This window comes from Sinohyriopsis cumingii, chromosome 5 (assembly GCF_028554795.1).
Source record: "Sinohyriopsis cumingii isolate HCF-2022 chromosome 5, ASM2855479v2, whole genome shotgun sequence".
Lineage (NCBI taxonomy): Eukaryota > Metazoa > Mollusca > Bivalvia > Unionida > Unionidae > Sinohyriopsis > Sinohyriopsis cumingii.
This window is the reverse complement of record NC_142965.1, coordinates 110,693,541-110,718,883: the sequence shown is the minus strand read 5'-3', so window position 1 is coordinate 110,718,883 and position 25,343 is coordinate 110,693,541. Positions and strand designations below refer to the sequence as shown.

At 37.2% G+C, this 25,343-nt stretch overlaps 1 protein-coding gene across 4 annotated transcripts; it reads left to right on the top strand.

Moving 5' to 3' along the window:
* Window positions 1–301: 301 nt before the first annotated feature.
* Window positions 302–23,085, top strand: LOC149799987 (uncharacterized). 4 transcript variants are annotated; one of them, XM_089959519.1, is made up of 9 exons: window positions 302–653; window positions 1,134–1,221; window positions 5,841–5,993; window positions 7,860–7,962; window positions 13,556–13,680; window positions 14,530–14,689; window positions 16,640–16,763; window positions 17,210–17,267; window positions 18,587–23,085. In XM_089959519.1, the coding sequence occupies exons 3-9, from the start codon at window positions 5,906–5,908 to the stop codon at window positions 19,654–19,656; spliced, it is 1,728 nt and encodes a 575-aa protein (XP_089815645.1). In that variant the 5' UTR covers window positions 302–653; window positions 1,134–1,221; window positions 5,841–5,905; the 3' UTR covers window positions 19,657–23,085. The 4 variants fall into 4 exon arrangements, with proteins under 4 accessions (XP_089815645.1, XP_089815644.1, XP_089815643.1 ...); XM_089959518.1 differs by lacking the exon at window positions 1,134–1,221 and having other exon boundaries at window positions 5,844–5,993; XM_089959517.1 differs by lacking the exon at window positions 1,134–1,221.
* The last annotated feature ends 2,258 nt before the right edge of the window (window positions 23,086–25,343 follow it).

Genomic DNA, 25,343 nt, shown 5'->3' with positions numbered 1-25,343 from the left:
ATATACATTTTTGTCACTTTAAGTATAAATGTATCGCTTGAAATTATGCGAGGATTATGAAGAACACTAAAGGAAATAGGTGTCTTGGCTATAATGGCCGCATGTATAACTTGCTAAAAGGATAGTTTAACGTGACTGTGAAGAAGAACAAGAAGAAGAAGAAGAAGAAAATAATGCTTATTATTATCATTATTATTATTATTATTATTATTATTATTATCATCATCATTATTATTAACAGTAGTAGTAGTAGATGTAGAATCATTATTACGTCAATATCGAAAACTTAAAGTACATGTCCCTCTCTGCAAGGAAGATAACCTTTGTCGAGAGGTTAAAATATCATATCTAGCTGACTCATCCATCCTGCCTTGACAAAACTAATAATGTAACCACTGTAGTTCTATCTACCGCCTAGTATTAGACGATGTGAAAAATACAAAGTATGACTTGAATAGGCAACGATTCTGAAGGACTAATATTTTGTTGTATGTGCATGTGTATATATGCGAGCGGACGTTATTGCGTGTACAACTGTTTACCGCACGCTGATACCGAAAGAGCTGTATTTTTTGTTAAATCGAAAGTAGGCTTTCTACACTCCCAATCTGCAAACATAGGCATGAAAAGTGGTTTCGCACGGAGCCTCAATCGTAAGTACTGGCGTTAATTTTGTTTTCTATTGTTTTGTTTATATGTGTTGGTTAGTGTGTGTGTGTGTGTGTGTGTGTGTGTGAGATGCTGGGGTGGGGTGGGTGGACAAATATTTATTTGTTGCTTGATTCTTCTATTTCACAGGCTATATAATCATCAAGGAATTCTGACAAATTAGGGATTTCTGATAGTATCAACTTTACAAGTATTTTTTAGAACTTCCCTCTCCCCCAAAACAAAGTAATTATAGGGCGTTTAAGATACTACTGAAAAGAGGTCAAGGCCGTTTTCGAGACGTATTCCTTCTTTACTTGTTCAGAATTTACACACATAAAATAACATAATGATGTTAAATTATTTCGTCACCAATGATCTAACCTATGGATATTGCTAGTATCTGGTGATATCTGAACACTATACGTTTTATTTTGACCAACATTTATGACTTCCTTAAACTCCTCTCCTTAACTGTTTTAAAGGGTGCTTGTTGGAGAAATACAAGTACTGTGAAGTCTGGAGAGGAGATGAAGAGTTGTCTCCCTTAAAGAAGAACGGCACATGTTATTGGTGAGAATTAGTCCTGCAAAGTAAAACTATCACATGATGTTTTTGTTTTAGTGCTACGTCTTCATAAATAAAGGAGTTGTGTAGCGTGTTCCGATGTTGACTGACATCGGAACAAGAGACCAATATTTTCAAGAATATCTCACATATCTGGCAGCGCATAGTGAAGCTTTTCAACAAACTAATAACATTTTGATTTCGGCGGACTTTTCGTAATCCATGTATTTTTTCGAACAACTTTAAATTCTCAAACAAGCAAATGGACTTTTTCAAGTTCCATTGACTTACATTTCAGTTTCTTGGAATGCGAAGGATACTGTGAATGCCGAAATGGATTTAAAGGATGACAAATATCTTGAACGCAAGAAAGCTATCTAATCACTTTCTTCAGTATTAGTATATTTTTATTCGTTTCGTTAAAGAAACATTCTTCAATCTAATCCGATTTCGGCATTCCCGGCTTCCGTTGCATTGAAACCAGCTGAACGGAACAAGGAAACGCGTCCATTTGCGACTGTCATATATTAATTCTATCAGAATAAAGATAGCAAAGTAAGTATAATCAATTAGAGTAAGTAAGTATAATCAATTAGAATAAGTAAGTATAATCAGTTAGAGTTAAATTTACGGAAGAGTGTCAATATGGGCTGCCAAGTGTGTGAGATGTTCCTGAAAATTGTAACTCTCGTTCTTCTGGCAGTCGACTTGAGAACATGCTACACAAGACTATTATTTAGGCTGTAAGATGTAGCACAAAAACGTAAACAACGTGTCATGTGTCATACATTATAGGACTAGGGCTAGAATGTAGAGATTACAAAGGAAATGGTGAAACTATTCCTGAAAGAGGACAGAAGTCACAACTATATTAGGGAAATTAGGTAGTAGCAATATGATTTCAAAAGTATACATTATAAAACATTGAATGAATGATCAATGGAGAGATATAACACAAGTCTGCTTATGCTGTGTATGTTGGACTCATATCAGATCTATGTCAAACTTGTGATTGACTTACACTGCTGTTTGGGTTGGAGGTGGAGATCTTCATAAAGTACACCATGAGAGCCACAAAAATATCGTTGGAGAACATACATAGAATAGGTTGTGACACTAATTCAGCCCACCTGACTAGAGAAGAAGAAAAAAGTGAGAATTCTTAAAAATATGTCCGTCTGTCTCTTTATGTAACAAATTAGTAATTTCCAACTTCCTCCCAAAAATCATACATAGAATGCATAAAACTTCACAGGTTCCGGTTTTTTTTCAAAACCAAACACTTCTGTTTAGGTATCATAGGATTGTACACAATGTTCAAGAATTACTTACCTCTGAATTGAAGAGCTTGACAAGGTGAAAAACTAAGCACCTTCAGAACTAATGAGTTGACAATGAATGCGCTCCAATAAGCATGGCAAAATTTACATTTTCATAAACACATGTTAACATAATTTTACTTTGTTTAATATACAGTCGATATATATCAGACTGATCTTAACAAATCATGAAAATATACAAAGTTGCTTCGTTTTTGCTGAGAAATTTACCGCAAACAAAATGTATAATTCTTCTGCAAATTCATACGATAAAATACGTCCGAAAACTGTTTGCCTTGCAGAGAAAAGATGAGGTGGTGCGAATGAATGTAGTCTATGAAACGATCTCGTTAGAGCAGCGTAGTCCCACGGTTTTTGATGGATTGTCATGAATTTGGTAAATTGGTAAATGTTATGGTCATAGCCTGAAATCACACATATATCGTCCAGTCGATGTGTTCTCGCAAGTCATTTAAGAAGTCAGTGACCTATTGGATTTGCAGCTGATTGCAGTGTATGACAGAATCTTTGAAAGCGACAAGTATTGCAGATTTAAGAAAATTGCAACGAAACTTGGGAAACGTTATGAATAATATATGACTATGCGCATGTCAACAAATCATTCTAATCCTACATTACTGATTTGTTATTTGCTGTTATAATAAGCCAAAGCGGTATCTTTACCGAGCGAATCCAACCCTTGCGTAAATTCAGCTAGAAGTCACTTATTTTATTTTCCCCTTATTACCAAGAACTTTTCGAAAACAACCGTTGTCTATTGGAAATTCTAACATGGCGCCAAGACTATAAAATATTTTCCTCTAATCAATGAATGACTACAGATATCACAACTTCACATTTACATCACAACTTCACAATTGCATGTCAGCCTCACACCTGCATGGTTTCTCCTTATTAGCTTTCTACAACGTAGCATCGGTACTTCATGCTGTGAACAGATAAATACAACTTAAAAACAAAACCAGGGAACTTTTTTCTCCCTCTATCCCTAGGTCAGTCAAATAACGATTATAAACCTGGTTTCGCCTGGATCACTCCACCATATTACCATCATATCAGCAATAAAACGCGTCTCCAGATAATAGAACAATGTCTTCGCAATTATTTCAATGTACACAATATCAGTCCCTATCACAAATAGTTCACTTGGAGATACACAATCAATCAACATAATTATATTTAATAGGATCAACTTGATTCGTGCCCACATATGCGGCTCTGACCTGAACTCGCTATGAAACTAAACTATGCCATCATGAAATCGCATCAATACTGCACTCTGTGACGTTTGCCCTAGCAATTGGCCAATTTTTGGGCTGCGGAACATTTCCCCTAAACTGACTTCCCATAATCAAACAAATAATCACAAAAATCTAATAAATCTATCAAAATAGAGACTTAAATAGAACCGGGGCATACCCTAGATTTTCTTACACTATTTTGTTTGTGTTGCTATTGTTTTTGTTTTGTTGTTCGTTTTGGTTTTTATCTAGTGTTTGTTAAGTTATTCCCCTTTCTGACTTCGAAAGTAGTGCAGCATATGACAAAACTTGTCAACACTGCTATTCTTTTTAATGGATCACAGTAAAACTTTGCACATGGTACGGCCATCATCTGATCATGGGCATTTCGAAAAATCGCTTTCATCTCGAAATTTCTTTGCAATTATTCCCTATTATGTCCTGCAGCTGAACTTCGTGTACAACTGAACCTTTTGAAAGCGCCTTGACATGCGAGATTTTTTTTTTTTGTTGGCTTGAGGGTTTTGTTGGGGGATAGGGATTAGTGGTGGTTTAGGGATTGCTTTTTTATATAAATAGATTGCTATGAAACTTGATTGCATAGTATGGTCATCATCTAATGATCCACGTACTAGTAAATCCTTGTGCCACTTCATTCATGTACAAGTAATTGCCCTTTAAGAATTACGGTTGTATGTAATATATGACAAACTTTAGTGAACGCATTTACTCGTGCAGTTTCAGGTGATTATTGTCAGACTGAGGTATACAGTTTGACCAATCATTTTCTCCACACTAATATCACAAATGTTCATCGTTCTTCATTTCCTTTTCTGTGTTCTTGTCTTTTTTTGTGCTTGCATTTTATTTTATTTTTTACAATAGATTCATCGACATCATAAGACCCGACGCGTGGTAGGCGGAGCTATATTTACGGGAGCAAATTGCTCACTGTTCTTCTCGTTTAAATCCCATTTTTCCCAGTTGCTTATTGATCGCAAACGGCATGTGACCTAATCAAAATTTATTTAATAGTGTTTTAAAACAATAACAGTAGCTGCCTACACTAAGCCATCAAGAAGACTATTCTAGAACCTTACTATTCTGTGACTGAAAAATGAGCATCTTTATTACTGTGGTCAGCGAGTATCGACTGCAAAGAAGCTAGGTATGATTCCACTTGTTTAATATAGAATAAGGAAAGATGAAATACCATTACTTGTACGATCTCATAGATAATCCGAAGATAATCATCCTCCCCAAGCATTTTGAAGACGTGTCAGTGATATTATATCTGCCGTCTATCAATTCGTCCATAGGTCATTCTGTCTGTTCGTCATTAGCTTTTCTTATAAACCGCTGAATTGAAATTGAATTAATGTGACAGACATGCGGCGTATGTGGTAGCCATCACTGTGAACGGTATGATTTTTTCTCCGTCCCCTTGGGTGTCGGGGGAAGGAATAAGATTTCAAGTACAAAAAAATGCATTTTAAAATGGTTATATTTAGACCAAATAACGTACATGATCTCACAGCAGTGGGATGCATATATCAGTAAGAGATTTTCAGACTTGGAAGATGACCCGGCCATGGACTGTGTGTGGGAGGGAGGGAAGAGGGGGAAAAGGGAGGTAGAGAGGGGAGCCAGAGTTAGTCAGAACCTGGAGATGAGCCGGTGGTACGTGATAAAAGCGATGGGATTTACCATGGAAATATCTCTGTATTTGTTTCCCAGCAGTAATAAGTCAGTAACATGTGAGATAATATGAACCCCATAAATTATGTGCGCGTGCGTGCGTGCTTGTGTGTGTGTGTGCGTGCGTGTGTGTGTGTGTGTGTGTGTGTGTGTGTGTGTGTCCTACAGGATTAATAACCGCTCGTCTAAGGTCGGTAATATCCTGCGGGATACTCCAGCATGCTTTACATTCGGCGATATGACTCTACACTGTGAAAGGTAACGGATTCGTGGAAATATTGTCACGTTTTAAATGGCAGTATGAAATTCAAAGGCTATCATTGTTACGTTAGTACTCCTATATCAGCAGATGATCTGTAATCATTACCAAAGTCACCAGGCGACTGCAGAATTTCGTCAACACCAAAAACTATGGAGGAGTTTCTGAAGAAGAATGTTGTTGAACAACTGTTGAAGAAAATCAAGGATTTTATTCAAGAATTTCTCGATTCTGATAAAGGTAAGATGAAAAGAAAGAGCTATCGTTAATTTTCTAAATTACAAAATGTATTATATATACATATGCATATGTGTGTGTGTGTGTGTCTGTGTCTGTGTTAGCGTGTGTGTATGCACGTATGTTTCAAATATCTGAAACCAATATGCATCATGATCACCAAAACATGATAAAGCTTTCGAGGAATTAGGTCCAAGCCTGGTGCTAACAACATGAAAAACACGGTGTTTGTGCATTAATATCCATACAATATAAAGCATGTCCAAGTTTTTATGAAAATTAAAGATGTACAATATGCTGAAATTCTAAATGAAGTAGTCACCAGATTTAGTGCATAGGGAATGAATACACGACAAATGTCATAAATGGTGCAGTTGTTCTAATTGATACATTTAATCCTGTATTTGCAATATACTGTCAAATGCAAATGAACCTTGATTTTCAACACACGGGCTATACCGTATTTAAAGGAAAATTTCATTCGCATCCATTAAAATATGCATCCATTTGATCTTTAAAGGCTGATTTCAGTGATGGGTACATAATTATTGGATACCGTCTGTTCCCGCTTGTAAGTCGAGTTCAGCTGCAAACAGCATAGACCCTGATGAATGTGCTGGCAGATCATGATCTATATTGTTTGTTATACTAATTACTCGCAACAGACTGCATAGTCCCAGTTTTGCCGGCTCATTAAAAAAAATATTTCCAAGCAAGACATTTGTTTCATTCTAAATATAGTTGGCAAATAAATGTCGACAAATATTATCAGTGAGCGTGTGGATGTTTTGCGAGGAGAATATGTTAATACCCATCAAAGTAGCGTGTAAAATAATTATTTTCGATTGGCACATACCTGCACTTTTGCAGATATATTTTGTTATGGCAGGCGAATCCGCTTTCATTGCGTCTGTGCTTCCATCCGTCTGTACAACCGCGCGTCACTGTCTCCATCTAAGCTAATAGAGGGCATGGCAAGGCAATATGGTCAAAGTCCCATTTTCATGGATACTGAGGACTCTTCGTTATAACTTGAACTCCAGCTACACCAGTTAAGAGAGGGTGTTCATATTTAATAACAAGATTTCAGAGCGACAAATTGATGATAATAAAGATTTCGAATCCTGAAATAGAGGTAGGGCTGGTGATGGGGAGAGATTTGAAATGAAAATCATCGGAATTTGTAATGACTTCAGTTTCTCGTTGTTCTTCTTTCACTTCTTTCAGTGGCAGCTGAAGCAGTCACTTTTGTTATGGTAGCTGAGGTCATGGTGCAGTTTGTTTAAATATTTCATAAAGGTTCACTTTCTGGCATCGTGGTCATGCTTCGGTCTAACTATTTTCATAAAGGTTCACTTTCTGGCATCGTGGTCATGCTTCGGTCTAACTATTTTCGTTGATAGCTAACACAGATTGAGACTGATTTTTCATACGATCTAAAATTAAAATTCTTTGGTGATGAATGTATCGTTTTTTTTAAATCAGAAATATTTTGCATCTTTTTAAAACTCCTTCTTGTGATCCTTCATCAGTGCTTCAAAACTTTTGATCCCATAGGTCAAGTGTCGGAACTAGCTTTTTCTTTAAACATGTGACCCCGTTCCAAATTCAAAACTGTTAAGTGGAATATGTAGTGTACGCAAGACCAGATGTTGGTCCCATACATAGCAACATTAAATAGTTATGTCATGAAATTCGTGCACACACACACACGCACACACACACACACACAGAGTCGATAATAAATATTGACCGTGCGGTAATTAGTTCTGTGTGGCAAATGGTGCAGACCCCCCATACGTCTATATATAAGAATATACTGTCCATTTAAATCTCTGTGCTTTTTCTAACGTTTTATTTTATACACAGACAGACTTCAGTTGTTATGGGGTTTCGCCGAGTGTGGAGTTTCACCAGAGGAAATAGCCCATAATTTGGGAGTTTCAGTGCAAACAGTTCAAATCTTATTGAAGTAAGTTTAATTTTGCTGTATTTCTTTTAGTGACCAAAGCTTTCTCAAATAATTAAACAAACTGCTTCGTGGGTGACAATCTCCAGAAACATTATCATTTCAATTCAACTCAAATGAAGGAACTATCTCATTTCCTTTTACATCATCTAGGTTTTCTAATCTATTGGAAAGTCCCATTTTTTTCCCATCTCATCAGTTCGTCTATCTGGTTATTCTTCTACACCTTCGGGTGGTCAGAATCCTCGTTCTCACCAAATCCAGCTCCCACAAAACATTGATCACGTTGGGAATTTTTGTTTTTGTTTTGAATTTTTAAAGTAGCTTAGCAATCTGAGTCGTATTGCTACGATCACTGCAGTGTGGCAGTTTATAGTGATGTCTAGCAATGAGGCATCATGCCGCTCACACGTGTCATCATGTCCCACCTTGTCACATTATTCTGACATCAGGCCGACCAGTCCTAACACTAACATATTAATGCCGTGCGCCAAGCGAGGCAACTGCTAGTACCATATTTATAAGTATTTGGTATGTCTCAGCCGGCCTTCGAACCAATGACATTCCGCATCCTAGGCAAACGCTTTAACCACTTATGCCACAGGAGCGGTCAAAAAAGATCACAGCCTGCAACTCCACGGATTGCTTTATGCCGTAACATATCTTATCCAGCTGGTTCGACACTACATGGACCCTTTGGTGATTACCTTGCCATTTCAGTGACTCCTATTTTCCATGCCGCTCTAACACGGGATCGTCATAATGATTTACATATTATCATTACTGTAACAGTGGCACAACCAAAATTTGCTCACCGCATGAATACCTCTCGAACATCCTCAACCGGATGTGACAGAGTGTTCAGACGCATCGACATGTTTTGGAACCCATGTGTTACCGATCTTCGACACTGTTAGCGGAGAGCTCTCCGGTTTCCACATCAGACTCTTGGAGATGAGAGCGCTAATCACATCACATCCTTTCGCTTTTGGAGCGACCTTCTTAAGGGAAATGTCACGATCGTCATGTCGGATAACGCAGTTGTAGTGACGTACCTCCTCGAACAATGTTGCACCATATCAGCCCAACTCTTCAGGTCTGGGCGTTCCGGTGCTAGTGAGCAGATCGCCACATCGACATCCAGATGAGACATATTCCAGTCAGACTAAATGTCTTGGTCGATTCTCTGTCAACAAAGTGACAGTTTCTCCATGCAGAATGGTTCTACCATCCATCGGTCAGATATCCTGCAATGAGGGACTCCGATAATCGATCTTTTTGCATCCCGGTAAAATTGCACACTATTCACCTTTGTTCCTCCAAACTGAATCCCGAGGCTTAGTCCTGTCTGCGCTGTTTCTCTCAGTTGGATTTGTGAAACCTTGACTACCCCATCCCGAACGATCTTAGTTTCAAAGATTATATAAAAATTGAAAGGCCAGAAGTGCAAATGATTTTGCTTGCCTATCTCCTCACAGGCAAATCATGGATCAACGATCTTCCTGATCTAGCAATACATCTTCACAGGAAGATCCCGGCCAGGCTAATCTTCTCAAAAGCCTCTGACCCAAGTCTTCCATACATGCCCGGACCGTCTTCTCCTTCATGCTTAGCTCTTATCCGGAGAACCTCGCAGTAGAATTAATTCAACCCCTCAGTCGTGGAACGGGTCGCCTTCCACTTCAAAGGCTTACGACGGAAAGTGACGCTTTTCAGGGACTGGTGCAAAGTGAAAAACCGCGTTCCTTTGAGTACCTCTGTCACACATGTATTTGATTTTTTATATGACTGCTCGAGGAGAAAGAGTTGGCTCCGATTACTATTAAGGGCTACCATTCTATGATACATGTGTCTTTGTTATGTCGAAGATACTCTCGGCCAAGATGACGGAATGTGTCATTTCGTCGTCTTCGCCGAGAGTATCTTCCACATAACAAAGACCGCTTTGACAAATTGTCCAATTTTGAGTAAGAATAAATAATTTCCAGTGTTTGTTCACTAGAATCTTTCCTGTGTTCTGACTTGGCTGAATTCAGACAAACACAAGCCTTTTATCCAGAAAGTCAAAGAAGCTCCTTTTATGCAAAACCTGTTTCCTGAAAGAGCTAGCTTCGTCATGCATAGTTAGTGAATAACATGCTCTTTCCGTTGAACCAGCTTATCTTCAGTTTTTTTTAGAGGGCTCGGTGGTTTTTATGACACAACCCGGTTTCGTAGCCAAGAATAGGTTACCTTCAGTGCGGACTCAGACCGTCATCATACGACCTCTCTCCAGTATGAACAAATCACTAGAGGCTATCAAATAGGACCTAGACATTATCTGTAGCGGATTGAACAAATTCGTGGAGATCGAAGACGCCTCTTTCTCCCAATTAAACATGGGAAAGAAGACATAACCCTTCAAGCCGCTCATCGTATTTGAAGTGGGTAATATGAACAGCATACTCTTACATCTCACAAGAAAACAGCCGCCTCATGAATATATCTACTCATGAAATAAGAACAGTATATGCGAGCCTTCCGCTTGACCATAATGTCTTTATCAAAGATATCGCCGAGGGCATTGCTTGACATGTACAGTAGACCCTCTTGAGTTTTTAGCTTCGCAGCGACACTCTGGTTCACGTAGGCCCCGTCTCAGTCGCACAGGCGGCTACCAAACCCACATGACGTGACTACAACGTACGGACGGGCACCTTAAGAAGATTTCGCTGGATTTGTACGGAAATTATATGAAGTAAACATATCTTATTCTTTCTTCTTTGCATGCTTAAGAACATCGGCTCCGGTTGAACTGTTCACAATTTAGGAGAGCGGGTTAACCTCCAATATTTTTCATTCAGAGGTTAACGGATAACATGCTTAACATTCCCTCCGCCTATTACATATTCTCCTGACGTTATTGTGATTGGGGAAATATTCCAAGGAGAATGCAGAAATACCCATCCATCCTAAATGCAGTCCAAGCATCCTGTTACGCGGTGTTCGGCTCAGCTTAAAATTAGCACCACTTTTGGGCGGTAAGGGGAAGTAATAAGCAAATGTTAGGTTCCTTAGTCTATACAGTATCAACATAAAAGATGTAACGCCCCACTCTTAGTAAAGGGTTTGGGTTGATTGGCGGATTGTACCTTTCTTCAAGGTGGCGGCTTTATTCGGTTCTCGTTATCTAGGAGATGATCGTCCTTGGTGTTATTGCCCGGATCGAGTAAACTTAAAGGTAGAATAAATAGAGATCTGAGCAGATATATAGAACGGAATGACTCGAGTCCCCGTACATAAAAATCAAAACTTAAACGATTACATAAACAATGGTGATAATACAGTATATTAGGAGACACACTTCTTTTTGGAATAAGTCGTTCACCGAATTTCAAAACACAAATATATTTATAAAAATAGCCGATCTGTTTTACTGATATAATTAGTTCATCATACGATCGAGTGAAGAATCGAACTCATTGCCTTGTACAATTGCATAACCTGCTTAGGTCTGTTTCACTCCAATTTCACTGTAGCTGTTATCTTTCCTTTCGCTTTTGTCCTTTCTTTTATCTCCCAACCTCCCTAGAGTCTCGCCTCCTTTCGTCCCTCAAACTTTGTGTGGGTAGGTGGATATGTAAGCATGTGGATACACATATACTTGGATACGTCAGCGCGTAGGTACATCAGACGATACGTCTGGCAATACGTCTGAAGAGCTATTTTACCCCTTTTAAAACAGAGAACAATCTAAATTTTATGTCGGTTATCCTACTTGGGATAGAACATTACTCCCCTCTCGTTATTATATTTTACTATCGGTATTGAACAGATACCAAAGTCTTTAGTCGGCCCAAGCCTGGCAGATCAAAACAATCCTAGTTTCATAAGATTAATGTACTTACTAATGGCTAATTGATCACTTCGCATTAACACACGAAACATAACAGTTCCGTTCTATTCTCAATTATACAAATGAATGAATGAAATTCCTTAATGGCTTTACGTTATGTTTAGCGAATACACACATTCAAGTCTTTAGCATGCATGACATCACACTGTATAGCTTAACAACGTTAATTTCAGTCAATAGGTACTCAAGTCTTTATCTACGTGAAATTACACGAAATCGTGATTTCACACGGTTTCTCGTAACTCATATAAACTAAAGTAGTACAAGAAATTCTTAGAACCTAATTCCTATATAAACAAGACGATATATTCAAACAATTCGACAACTTTATATATAGAAGATTATTGTACAGTTATCCTTATATCAAGAGAATTGATCTACGAATTTAAACAAATAAATTCTTGCACGTGTATCCAATTAAATTCAAGCAAGTCATACTATTGGCATCAACCAATTACGTGAAAAATGACGTAAATACCTCGTGCCTCTAGCTTTGTTCGTTTACACCGCCAAATAAAGTCCGTCAACCTTCCAGACATCCGGTCCCTTGGACAAATGTTTTACGAGAGAATTTCTTCCAAATTGACTGTCCGATTCCCCTGTACATTTACCTTTGCAGCAAAGCTTAGACTAATTAGATTTTTCGATGAGGCGATATTTAAAACTAAGACATTTCGTGTGGGAAACACGCTTTTTATTTATCGTAACCAATCCGGATGAAATATATTTACCGCCTTTTACAACTAGGCGCCAAAATTGGGGTCAACTTGACATCTACTCCAGAATAACGGTTCTGTAGGATTTCAGTTTTGACAGTTCTGATATGAAATCGAAGTTAACCATGTCCCTAATAGTCCGTCTCGCGGATAATTAAACGAATGCTTACTTTAAAAATCTCTACCTTTACCAACCAGACATTAGAAATCATTGCAGTATAGCGATTTAACAAGCTCCTGTCTTCATAAATCGACTTTGGGAAGGCTTGATTCGGGAGGTAGTAGGGCTTATGTTTTCTTTCCGCCTGCAGTCCCGTGGATTGGGTAAGTCCGAGGTTTATATCCATATGTCATAAGAGGCAAGCTCAAGTAGAAAGGAGTTGCTGTTGCTCAGTGGTTGAGATGGAGTTGATTGTTGATGTGGGGTTTAACGCCATTTTCAGCACACGATAGGCTATACATGGCGGCCAGTATTATTGGTGGAGGAAGAACCCGGGAAAACCCCGGAAAGAACCACCGACCCACGAGAAGCTACTGGCAAGCTTTCTCACATACCCACACTGGCTGAATCTGAGACTCGAACCAGCACAGACAGAGGTGAGATGGCAGTGATCCGTAACGGAGAGCGCTTTAGACCACTCGGCCACTCTGGGCCCGGTTGAGATGGAGAACTCGGGACCGAAAAGGTGCGAGTTCAACTCTTGTCCTGGATTTTCTATGGTCGACTACTGGAATGTGTCCTCAGTCCAGGCACTTAACTCTAGTGGCCTCGATATTTATATTGTTGTGTCGTAAGCTGCTAAACCAGCAACCAGATATCATTTTGTTTAATAATTTTTTTTTATCTCCATTGAAATTAACTATTAATAACTCATTGAATATTATAATATTTACTGATACATTTTTGTTCGAAATCACATTACAGATTATGTTCCGTTTTGTTTATTACAAATGTATTAATTCTCTCTCTCTCTCTCTCGTGTAGGGCAGAAAACTTCAGAAGATCTTTGGAAAATGTTTCAGACGTTGTTGTCAAAGATATCGTTTCCTCGGCATTTGAAATCCTCCGAGAAATTCAGGACATAAAGAAGGAAAAACTTACGGAAACAGGTAGACTGGTGCTTTTTATTTTCTTATTACCGTTACATGGGTAACTATGATATAAAATGCTGGTGAAGAAACTATGGTCAGCTTTAAGGTGAATCCTCTAGTGTTGCTATGATATGATTTGTATCAGGTTACTCTAGTTACTAAAAATATTGACTGTCCTCCAGCGAGTTTTTTCTGCGTCGGTATGGTTGTCAGAATCCATTAAGATTCTTTTCTTTTTCTTTTATTTTCCTGTTTTCAATTACTTTCTCTCCCGTTTGGTATTAACACTTGCTTATTCACCTAAGCATGTATGCCTTAGGGAGATTCCAGTGTACAGTTAGGGCTAGATTTTCATGCTGATGTTTTATGCAGTATCTGCTGACTTGTTGTTGTTGTTGTTTTTGTTATTGCTATTCTACTTCTTCTTCTTCTTCTTATTATTATTATTATTATTATTATTATTATTATTATTATTATTATCATTATTATCCAGCACATGCCTACTTACAAAATATTTTCTTATTTTTAAATGTGTCATATTTACTTAGATGGAACACGTGAAAACAATTGTTTATCTTGCTGACTAGTTGTTTACAAAATGTCCAGTAATGCAAACAAGTCATAGCCAAGACAGCGAAGACACAAAATTTACATCGAACACCAGATACGTACTTTAGCATTCAATACAAATATTTCATCAATAGTTGTTAAGAACTGGAAACTGTTCCACCCACTGAGAAAGAGATGAACACAGAAAACAACGCATAAGGAGACCTCATGTCTGCTGAAATGCGATGCTAATGAGAGTAGACTTGCAGCGCTAGCTCAGACTGTCTAATGTATTCAAATAACTACTGTTTCCTGCAGATTCTAAAGCAAAAGCTAGTGGTATATCAGAGCAGCATTCGGAACCAAAATCTGACCTAGATCAGAGGGAATTCTTCCGTGAGCTTGGACTTCCAGTTCCCGATTTAGCCCGATTGTTAGACAGATCGGAGGCTGATACTGCCGCCTTGATGGGTGCTTGGTAAGTTGTTAACTGGCAAACGAAAAATTGTCTTGTCTTGTCAAACTAATGTTAATTCCTTTGTTACAGATGCATATCTGTTACTTTGATTTTAATAGGTTTATAAAGCAATGAAATTAAAAATTAATACATAATGAGTTTGTTCGTTCGTTTGACTAAACATGATATGTTCCACTTCGATGAGTATGCATGTATAAATGACAGATATTAAATTACGTGATTCCAATTTATTTGTTCATTGAGAGTATTTTGTACACTCATGTATATCCTAAAAAGCATGAGGAGGAAGAAGATAATAACACAATTCCCCATTGGCTTTCTCCCATGAATAAATGATACATGAATAATTGGTAGGCTTCTGACATGCTGACTGAATAATTGTATGGGACCACGCTGCCACCAACGACAGGGCAAAAGTAGACTATGCACAGTTACCGTAGAAATAGAAAACAATACGAAAACCTCTGTATCTGAATGTATTTGATTACATTTCTCTCGCAGAGATGTGGCCAAAATTGACAAAGAAGAAGATCTAGTGTATTGTATCCTTCAAACCGTTATTGTGTACGAAAGGATAAAGGCAGAAAGTTCCAAAGAACAGACGACTAGAAAACGATGAATGAAAGCTACATCTGTTAAGGGGATTATGTTACTATAATACAAATTTTTTTTCTCAAAAACTTAACCATTTAGCCCTAAATGGTAAACCTTGTTGTGCCATGGAAGCATGAAAAGGTGTCACTGAGATATCAAGTTGAAAATACATCATCCATGGAAGCGTAGTAGGACTTTGTACGTGCAAGGAAATCATCCATGGATACGTAGTAGAACTATATACGTGCAAGGACATCATCCATGGATACGTAGTAGGACTATATACGTGCAAGGACATCATCCATGGATACGTAGCAGGACTATGTACGTGCAAGGACATCGACCTTGGATACGTAGTATGAATATGTACGTGCAATGACATCATCAATGGATACGTAGTAGTTGTAAGGGCAACATCGTTAATGTGTCGAAAGGTTTTGTAGTTGTAAGGGCAGTGTGGTTAATGTGTTGTAGGGCTATGTAGCTGTAAGCACAACGTCACTAATGTGTCGTAGGGAGGGCTATATAGCTGTACGCACAACGTCACTAATGTGTCGTAGGGAGGGCTATATAGCTGTACGCACAGCATCGTTAACGTGTCGTAGGATTATAAGGATATAAATGTGAAGAGGAATGTGTGATGTTATTGACTTGCAAAGTCGAAATGGCAACCTTTCCTACGAAAGCATCTACATAAAGTTTTAAACGAATTATGGGAAATCAAGTACATACAGTTTGGCATGGGAAAATACATGATGTATTCTTCTGTGTTCAGTGTTGTCGCTTGGCGACGCATGCAGCAGTTAAAATTAAGAGCAGCATCTCAGGTACGATCGGAGTTATTCCTTTGTAGGTAACGTTCAGTTACAATTATGCTCCTGTTGTTGAAGGTGAATAATACAACGCAGAGATACGTAATATTTCGTGATGATACAATATATGGAAGTATTGTACTATATGCATTATGAATATGAGTGGATGAGCGTGTGTCTGTGTTGGTGCGTGTCCCAGATGTATTACCAAATTCAGCTTGATGGCCAGTGTAGAAATATATCCATGAAGATGAGTAAGCGCTTGAAAGCAAAAATGACGTAGTTACCTACACATACAGATCCACTGTTTGACCTAAAGACTGTAGATCGCTGGGGAACATTACACAGTTTTGCAGGAGTTGAGTTAACTGTCAGTTATATGAGCGGTACGCCTTAAGTCTGTGTTTCATAAACAAGTATACGTGTCTATAAAGTGGTGTATGCGCAAGAAATTATAATATTCGATGCCCTTTTTATTATATTAAACGTTGCGTTTAAGCAAATACAGATTTAAATTCATTTAATTTCCTAACTTTTTCAACAGCACCCTTTCAGACCAAATCTCAGAGTCAGACGTGCAACCCAATGACTCCAGTATACCACAAACAGCGGAAGCATTGGAGCCACTAGAACTACCTATGGGGGCAACTGCTCTGCCTCAAAACCCGGTATTTGATATAGTTTATGAAATTACATGTAGGACGTTTGCGAGACTAATATTAAGAAAATAAGAAAATGTTTACTGAATTTATAAATATAAATATATATTTAGATGGAGGATTTGATTCCCTCCCTTTAGATACTTCGCTAATGAGTATAACTTGATTGAATGGAACCAGTCTAGAAATTGCACACACCTAATCTTACTCAGAGAATAGTGAAATATATATTACCAGACGTTTCACTTATACGTCATTAGTCCTAAAGACATGTCTTTTAAACATTCCTCAATCATCAGATGCTTAATGCATTTTGTTTACTGTATAAATTTAAATATTTATTACGAGCGTTCAGTTAGTGTTCAGAAAGTCAAAACTTGATTTCTTTTCTGCCTTAATCAGTCTCAGCGAGTGTTGATTTTTCTTCTTTTTGTACCCCATTGTGTCATTCAAAGCGACCGGAAGAATATGCAGTTAAAGAATCGTGTTCCGACTACAAAGAACTTCGTCATGGTAATGAATGCATCTTTGTCTAATTACCTTTGCCTTTCTGTATACTTGTGAGTGCACATGCAACACAACATTAATATCATGCAGAAAAGAGCGAAGTAAAATCAACAACCAAAAATTTCTTTTGCAAACACTTGCAATTTCAATGTCATATGTTTCTCAGCACAGGCGTCCAAAACATAAATTTTGTTTAGTGAAAATATATATAATTTTGTAATTAATTTGTTTTATTCTCTCCAGCATATTAGTTTTTCCAATGTGCCAATTTTATCCAGAAATATCCACAAAAATCTATTTACACTTCAGTATTTCTACAGACCCCGTGTCCACCTTTGGGAAAATAAGTAACAGGTCTGGAGATAATAAAACACTGAGTTTCAAACTCTCAAGCTCAGAATCCATCTCAACGTTATATAATCTCTATGTAATACTACGTCTAACAGCACTAAGTCAAGTCCTATATTTTTGTATGTCAGAATCTTCACAAATTCATATAGCCACAGGTTCGTGTTTCGTATCTATATTTGAAGTATATATTTGAAGTAAATTCCCTTGAGAGGAATCCACATTTACTTTTCGCTAAACATATGCGTTAAATGTTTTTGTCCAATTCGTAACCATGGCAATGTAACCCGGTGGCTTTTAATGACTTAACGTTTTTAATATTTTTCAAGGATATTTATTTTTTCCGGTGGTATGATGATAAGTATAGCATATGCTTACACATCATGAGTAAAATTTAAATTAACAGTTTCATCTCCATTTTATTAGATCACTACAGAGATACATGTAGTCTCCGTAATTCAATGTTCTCTCACAATAAACTAGTTCTTTCTCTCGCAGATATATGGTGTTATTAAACCTAACACGAGACCGCTCCGGTGGCCTAAGTGGTTAGTGCGTCCGCCTCGGATGCGGTTGGTCGCTGGTTCGAAAGCCGGCCGTGTCATACCAAAGACTTATTAGAACTAACAAGTGCTTCACAATAACTTATTTGCGATGTAAAGAAGATTACTTTCCGCTTTTGCGTTCGATCTGGGCCACAAAATGAAGATGACTTTAAAACTATATATGAATGTGACAATTTTAAAGTTAGTTTTGGAAAGTTATGAACTTTCTGATTCAATTCCCACTTTGCTACAGTCGCAGCTTCAAGGCAGTTATAATGAAAAAAAAAGAATATTACATTATTGTCAAATGTACTGTATATGGTAAACTATGAGCAAAATATTTCTAACAATATTATTTGCTTATAATACGAGAAATAGTATTCTCCTTAATAAGACGTATAAAATCAATTATGTAGTTTGCATCCTTTTCAGCTATATCGGAATTAAAACATATTCTGAACCCAAGAAGAGAAAAGATTACCATTATAGACAGAAATACCATTTTTAATGAAGTCATGGAGTTGTATGACAAACATCCCGGTATTGCGATGTACGAACTGCGTGTAAAGTTTGAAGGGGAAGAAGGCTGGGATTGCGGAGGACTAACAAAGGATATGCTAACTTCATTTTGGACGGCAGCATCAGGTCAATATTTCTATGGCGAGGACGTCTTAGTTCCTCATGTAAATCTGGATCAAATACGAAAAGGAGAGACTGATCTAAAAGTCATAGGGAGAATTTTGTCCCATACTGTTGCGCTGACAGGAACTCTACCATTCAACATATCAGCAGCGTGTCTCATTTCTGCATTTCATGGCGGCAACTCGTGGATGTCTGATCTGGACCTTTTGCTGGAAGAGTATTTAATGTTTGTGAACAGCGAGGAAAGACTGTTAATGGAAAAAGCCCAGACGAATTTTTCTTGTCTCACAGAGGACGAAAAAGAATCTTTAGTACGTATATTTGAAACACATGGGCATAGATGCTTACCAACACAAACAAATATCAAGGAGAAATTGACTGACATAGCTGTAAAAGTTTTAATTCACGAGCCTTCACGTCATTTACAACATATGAAAGAAGGGATGCCTGAGATCCATGTGCAGGTGTTCTGGAGCCGCCTTTCCAAAGGAGCTTTTAGAAAGCTCGCGGAAGAGCTAAGACCAACTCCAGGAAAAGCTGCAAGCATTTTGTTTCCGACTAGACAGCTGTCAGATAAAGAGAGTGAAGTCTATACCTATCTTGTACATTTTGTAGAGAGGTTAGATAAGAAGTCGTTGAGACAGTTTCTACAGTTTGTGACTGGTTACACAAGGCTACCAAAGGACGGGATAAAAATCAATTTCAATCCTGAACTGAGGGGAGCCTTCAGACGTCCCATCGCCCATACTTGTTCCAACCAACTGGATCTTCCTTCAGAGTACACGGATTTGGAAGAGTTTGTGACAGAAATGACATCTATTCTAGACAACCCATTGGCCATGCACATGTACCTGGAATGATTCATATAGTGGTGGGGACTGTGGGCATTAGGTTCGAATTGAATGGTGCTGTGGTTTGTTACTTTTAGCAATACATAATTCAATGGATTTACGTTACATCTGGTACGAGAGCTTAGGTCGACCGAGTTAGAGTTGTTTGTGACAGAAATAACGTATTTTTTTTTTACAACCCGTCAGTGTCTCAGTCTAAATCGTTGTATTTACGTAACTCCTGGTACATGAGAATGTTGGAACCGAGTCGAGAGCATAACTAACTGACATATGAGAGGGTAATGGATGTAATGGATGTAATGATTTCTGAAGAAGAAAACAACTATTAGGATTTAAAGTACTTTTTATACCTCTAGTCTAGTAAAGCAGCATTGAAAAGGTCGGGGCTAAATAAAAACAGCAATTAATTTTCAGACGGTGTATATTACTTTACGTAATCACGTGATTAAGCAGCAAGATTTACCAAGGATTGTTTGCTTCTTTCTTCTTATTATTATTAGTAGCAGTATCTGAGGTATTTATGGATTCATATTGATGCGTTGTGCAACAAGAGTAACAGAACTTAAAATTTTGTCCAAAGGCGATGCGGGCAAAACATTTTACAGAAGAAATAATGTTAGTCTGAGAAAACATGTAACAGTTTCGTCAAAACGGGGCATTAATAGATTAAAACAAATGCTGTTTCTCATAATGGTCGTATTTAAGCTTAAGGAAAGGCTAAAAATAATAGTTTTGTAGAATATGATATATGAGCACCAGGCTGTATGAAAATTCTGCTGTTTTGTATTTAACTGGTTAATAATATGTACATTATATTTTATGCTCGAGTCGGATGCACATATTTTATTGTGATATTTCTTTACTTACCTATGACAGTTGCAATATATGTTTTCCCTAAATGTCCAACATATTGAATATTTATGTTTCAAGACAGTAGATCATTTCGCTGTAATTAAATTTATTTGTTTCGGAAGGGGTCTTACTGATTCCATAGATGAATCGTTATCCGATTTGTTATTGCATTCGTGGTTAATAGCAGCCATGAAATTCACAAACAAACATGTACCCCGCGATAAAGATTTTCCCAGTATTTGATAAATGACGATATGTATAAAAGGTTCTATTTGTAGTAAGAATTATTTACAACAAGTGGTTTATCTCAAACAAAATAAAGCAATGCATAAATTTTGTTTATATCACATGCAACTAAAAAAATGTTATATCACAGGACCAAATGCATAAAGTTCCAATTGAATTCAAGTGGTATTCCAAATAAGTTCCCATATTTGATGTATTGGTGTGCCTGTAGGCTCCAACGCGAAAATGTCCCAAAGGCCGGATTGTGCCGATGTGCTAATCGCCTTTTGGTGTATCACAACAGTATAATCCAAAAATGTTCTTGTCTTATTTCATTATAATTTCAACTTAATGTTTCTGTCGAAGAATATTATTGATGAGCACTTTGTATTTCTAGTGAGTACCAATACGAGTAAATAATTCCATCCAAGTGAACATATGAACACAACATTAACGCTGATTCTGCTTCATGATGTTAAGGCAAGAATGAGCAATTTTTCAGATTAAAAAACAACATCTAAAAAAGCTAAGACAATCGAACCAGGATGAGGCTCAAAAGTTCATTTCTAGAACATTCTAAGCTGTCAACAAGATATGGTATATTACTAAAATTATAACAAGGAGCTTTGTAAACATCAGATACACCAGGTTTATCCTATGGGCTATACCAATGTTCTAGACGCAGATTAAGATAAAAAGGGTTACCTCCATTAATAATGATCCTAATATTTAATCTATTGTTTACAAAATCAATGCCCATAGTCAAGTGTGACAAGATAACCGGGTGTGACAAGATAACCGGGTTGGATTTCGGATTTATAACGGAACACTTTTGATGGTGATGCAAATACAATGTTTATTGATGAATGGCTTGAATGAGAAGAATTATGATTAATACGTGCGTGTATAACATACAAATATTGGACAAATTAACACAATCCGCACGAACCTAATAATGTATAATTAATTGTGAATACAAGTAAATGACCTTACACTGTACAAGGACAAAGGTAAATGATTCACAGTAGTTTCACACGACGAAAAGAATGTTTTGCTCAAATAGGAAAAATGATTCACGGTAATTTTACAACGAAAAGAATGATGTGTTTTACTCAAATAGTAAAAATGATGTACTTTACTCATAGTAAAATGTATTCACTCAGACGGTGAAACATGAGGCACTTTACTCAAATAGTAAATTATAAAAACAATGGGACAGATAACATACAACATATCTTTACAGTCCCAAACCACTGGGTATAACAAACTCCTAAATTAGCCCACGGCTAAAAGATTACATGTATGGAGTTACACAAAACACTCCGTCACGAGTGACACTGGTCAATCAAGCAGCCAGCGTTACAGTTAGTCACCGACCATCATATAATTCCTTGGTCAATCAAGCAATCAGCGCCCACCAATCGGTCAGCAACGCCCGATCACCTGCTACTCAACCAGCAACACACTGTTCAATCAGCTATACGGCTGCTATGGTCAGCTTTACAGCTGATATGGTCAGCTCCTATGGTCAGCTCTACAGCTGGTACCCCGTCAACTAGGATCAGCTGAAAATTGATCTAACACCGTTTAGTATAAAGACACGGGCATATACGATAACACATAATGACGTTATATACGGTACGTTATACAAATAACATTATCGGCACGACATTGCTAAACAATAAACATGTTCAGAAGCGAAACTACACGTGTCTGATTAGAATCGTATGGTAGTAAATATTTCTTAACAAAATGAAATTGTATTGTTAACATAGACCTCATGCTATGTCACATACGAGAATAGCAAATATTTGCATTATAATACGCAAACCGGAGTTACATAGAAAATACACAAAAATAATCGTGGTAGTACGCTAGTTATAACCTATAATATACATAAAAAATTATTAAATAACTCGTACCCCTGCAGCTGAAGATTTGCAAGTCCTTAAGTAGACTGCTCAATGACAAGAACTTCCGTAATCCGATAGATTTCCTCCTATCCTGAGGCATTTATACACAGACAATGTAGCCCTACGTCGTCTGTGTGCTTGACGAATATCAGTTTTTCACATCGAAAGCACTTCGCACGTGCGGTATAGGATAAACCGAACTCATTGTTTCGAAATATTGTACAATATACATAAATCACACTCGGGTATCGTTGTATACGAAAAACGAAACCGGAGTACATGCATTTAAAAACAAAAGGAATTTATACAATTCCGTGACATCAAGTTCACCATGAACTAGGTTTTGTACTGAGGTCAATTACAAAATACATTATATAAAACGTATAGCTATGGAGCAAAAGAAAAAACAACAACAACATAATACAGATTAAATGCACAAAACAAAAGATTGTGGTGGATGGAACGGGTTATTATTTGTCCTGGAAATTATCTGGAACTCATTTTTAGAAGGGTTGAATGATCGAAGCCAATTATTTTCCAACGGAGAAATTTTTTCCGAGTCAGAGCTGATGTTTTCAATGATTACGATGGGAAATTCTAGATACTTGTAATGTATGCAAGTAAACGAATAATGGAGTGTATATTATATAAAATATAATTTATGCGTATGAATATGAAGAAATGTAAGTGACCTAAAACGGATTATTGGGGCACACTAATTTTAGTACATTCTGCTCTGAAAACACGCCCGAAGTGTCACTCGTTGCAATCTGCTTATAAGGTCTCAGGTAATATAGTCCTTCATGCAAGACTCAGTCACAAGGTTTACATATGTCGCAGTATCCTAATCTGAAGGTATCTACATTTGTTATATTTTATTATTATAGCTAACTAACCAATGATATTGACCATTAGATCGATTTTTCACATGTGGGAAAATCTATTGTGCACAAACTTCTAATGAATGTTTACGTCACAACAGGTGTAACACATTCCGAAATACTTAACACTTATTTCGAAACATTTTCAGATATGTATTATGAACTAACTGGTACAAACAGAAATTTAAACATACACCAGAAAGCCATATAGACATGTTCTGAAGATGGTTGTTGACGCTATCCCAAACACCGATAGATAAATGCACACACACACACACACACACACACACACACACACACACACACATACTTACATACATACATACATACACACGTACATACATACACACACACGTACATACATACATACATACATACATACATACATACATAGCGGTTGAGGAAATAATCACCTACGATCGTCCATCCGTAGATAAGGAAAGCGCATGTTCACTATCGTCATAGAAATATCGGAATGTATTAAACAGGTATTTTGTGCAATACATGAATTTAAACACAACATTGATTAATGCAGTAAAAATCAAATTGGTATAGCACATCCATATAATTAGAGTATTTCCATGGTATGCAGACATATTGCAAGTTTTGTCATTGGCATACTATGGTATGGCATGGTTAAAATCCCCTGGAAATTTTACAAATCGTATTACAATAACTACAATAACTAAGCGTATTGTAAGCTCATTTACTGTAATTTGAAGATTTTCATCCATAGCTCTCTCTCTCTCTCTCTCTCTCTCTCTCTCTCTCTCTCTCTCTCTCACACACATACACGTCATGTTCAAATCATTAGATAATACATTAATATATATTTAGTTAGTATTTAAAACTGATTGATGTCAACACTTACAAAAAGCATTATATTTTATGTTTTTGTAATTAGCTATAGTTTTCAAGAAATGCATTAGTAAAGATTACTTTCGTTTTTTAAGGGCTTAAACTTATATTCAATGTATTCATTATTTTGCTGTAAACTTGGTATAGGCCTGTTCGATAACGGTTGTTATGTCCCTTGGCTTATTAATTCCTATAATTTACCCATGATGCAGCGTTCCCTCCGGTGAGCAAATCCGTATAGTAATGGCGTCAAACAAAGATGTGCATGAACACAGTGACAAGGAAAATTTTACTTTAAAGTGCCTCACGACGTATTTACTGAGACACACGGTGCATATATCGCTGTAAATGCTGAAACTAAAGTAAATTAAACTTATTACAAGAACCTGGTTAAAGGGTCTTTATCTTATTCTAAAAACCAATGGTGATATCTTCATCCTTGTGGTTTACTGCTGTTGGGATTAATGTCCTGATTTATTCCCATTTGTATTGTGATTGCAAAACGTTTTGCAAATTTTGCTTTCTATATGACCAGCTAGGTTGTTATAAAATGATTAAAACAGATTTCATCTGATTTATGTAGTGTCTTCTTATTTATGATAGGATAAACTTTTGGAATCAACGTACAGAGTTCTCTGTAATCGTCCTCTAATTAAGATTACATCCACATATTTGCTGACCTTGCTCACGGTCATGTGACATCATTTTTCGGACCTAAGCATAAGCAAGGGTTTACGCTAGGTTAAACAGACCAAAGAGAGGACGCAAATGCCCCCCCCCCCCATATTATTTATTAATAATAGTAGCGTTTTGGTTAGAGCGCCACTCATATTCCATATTAGAAATTTTTGGGGGACAGTTAACAAGTGCAAATTACATTTTCACTGCTGAAATTATAATAAATTTGTTCCGACTTTATCAGAAAAACACTGGAATGCTACGAATTATATAAACTATTGGGACAATG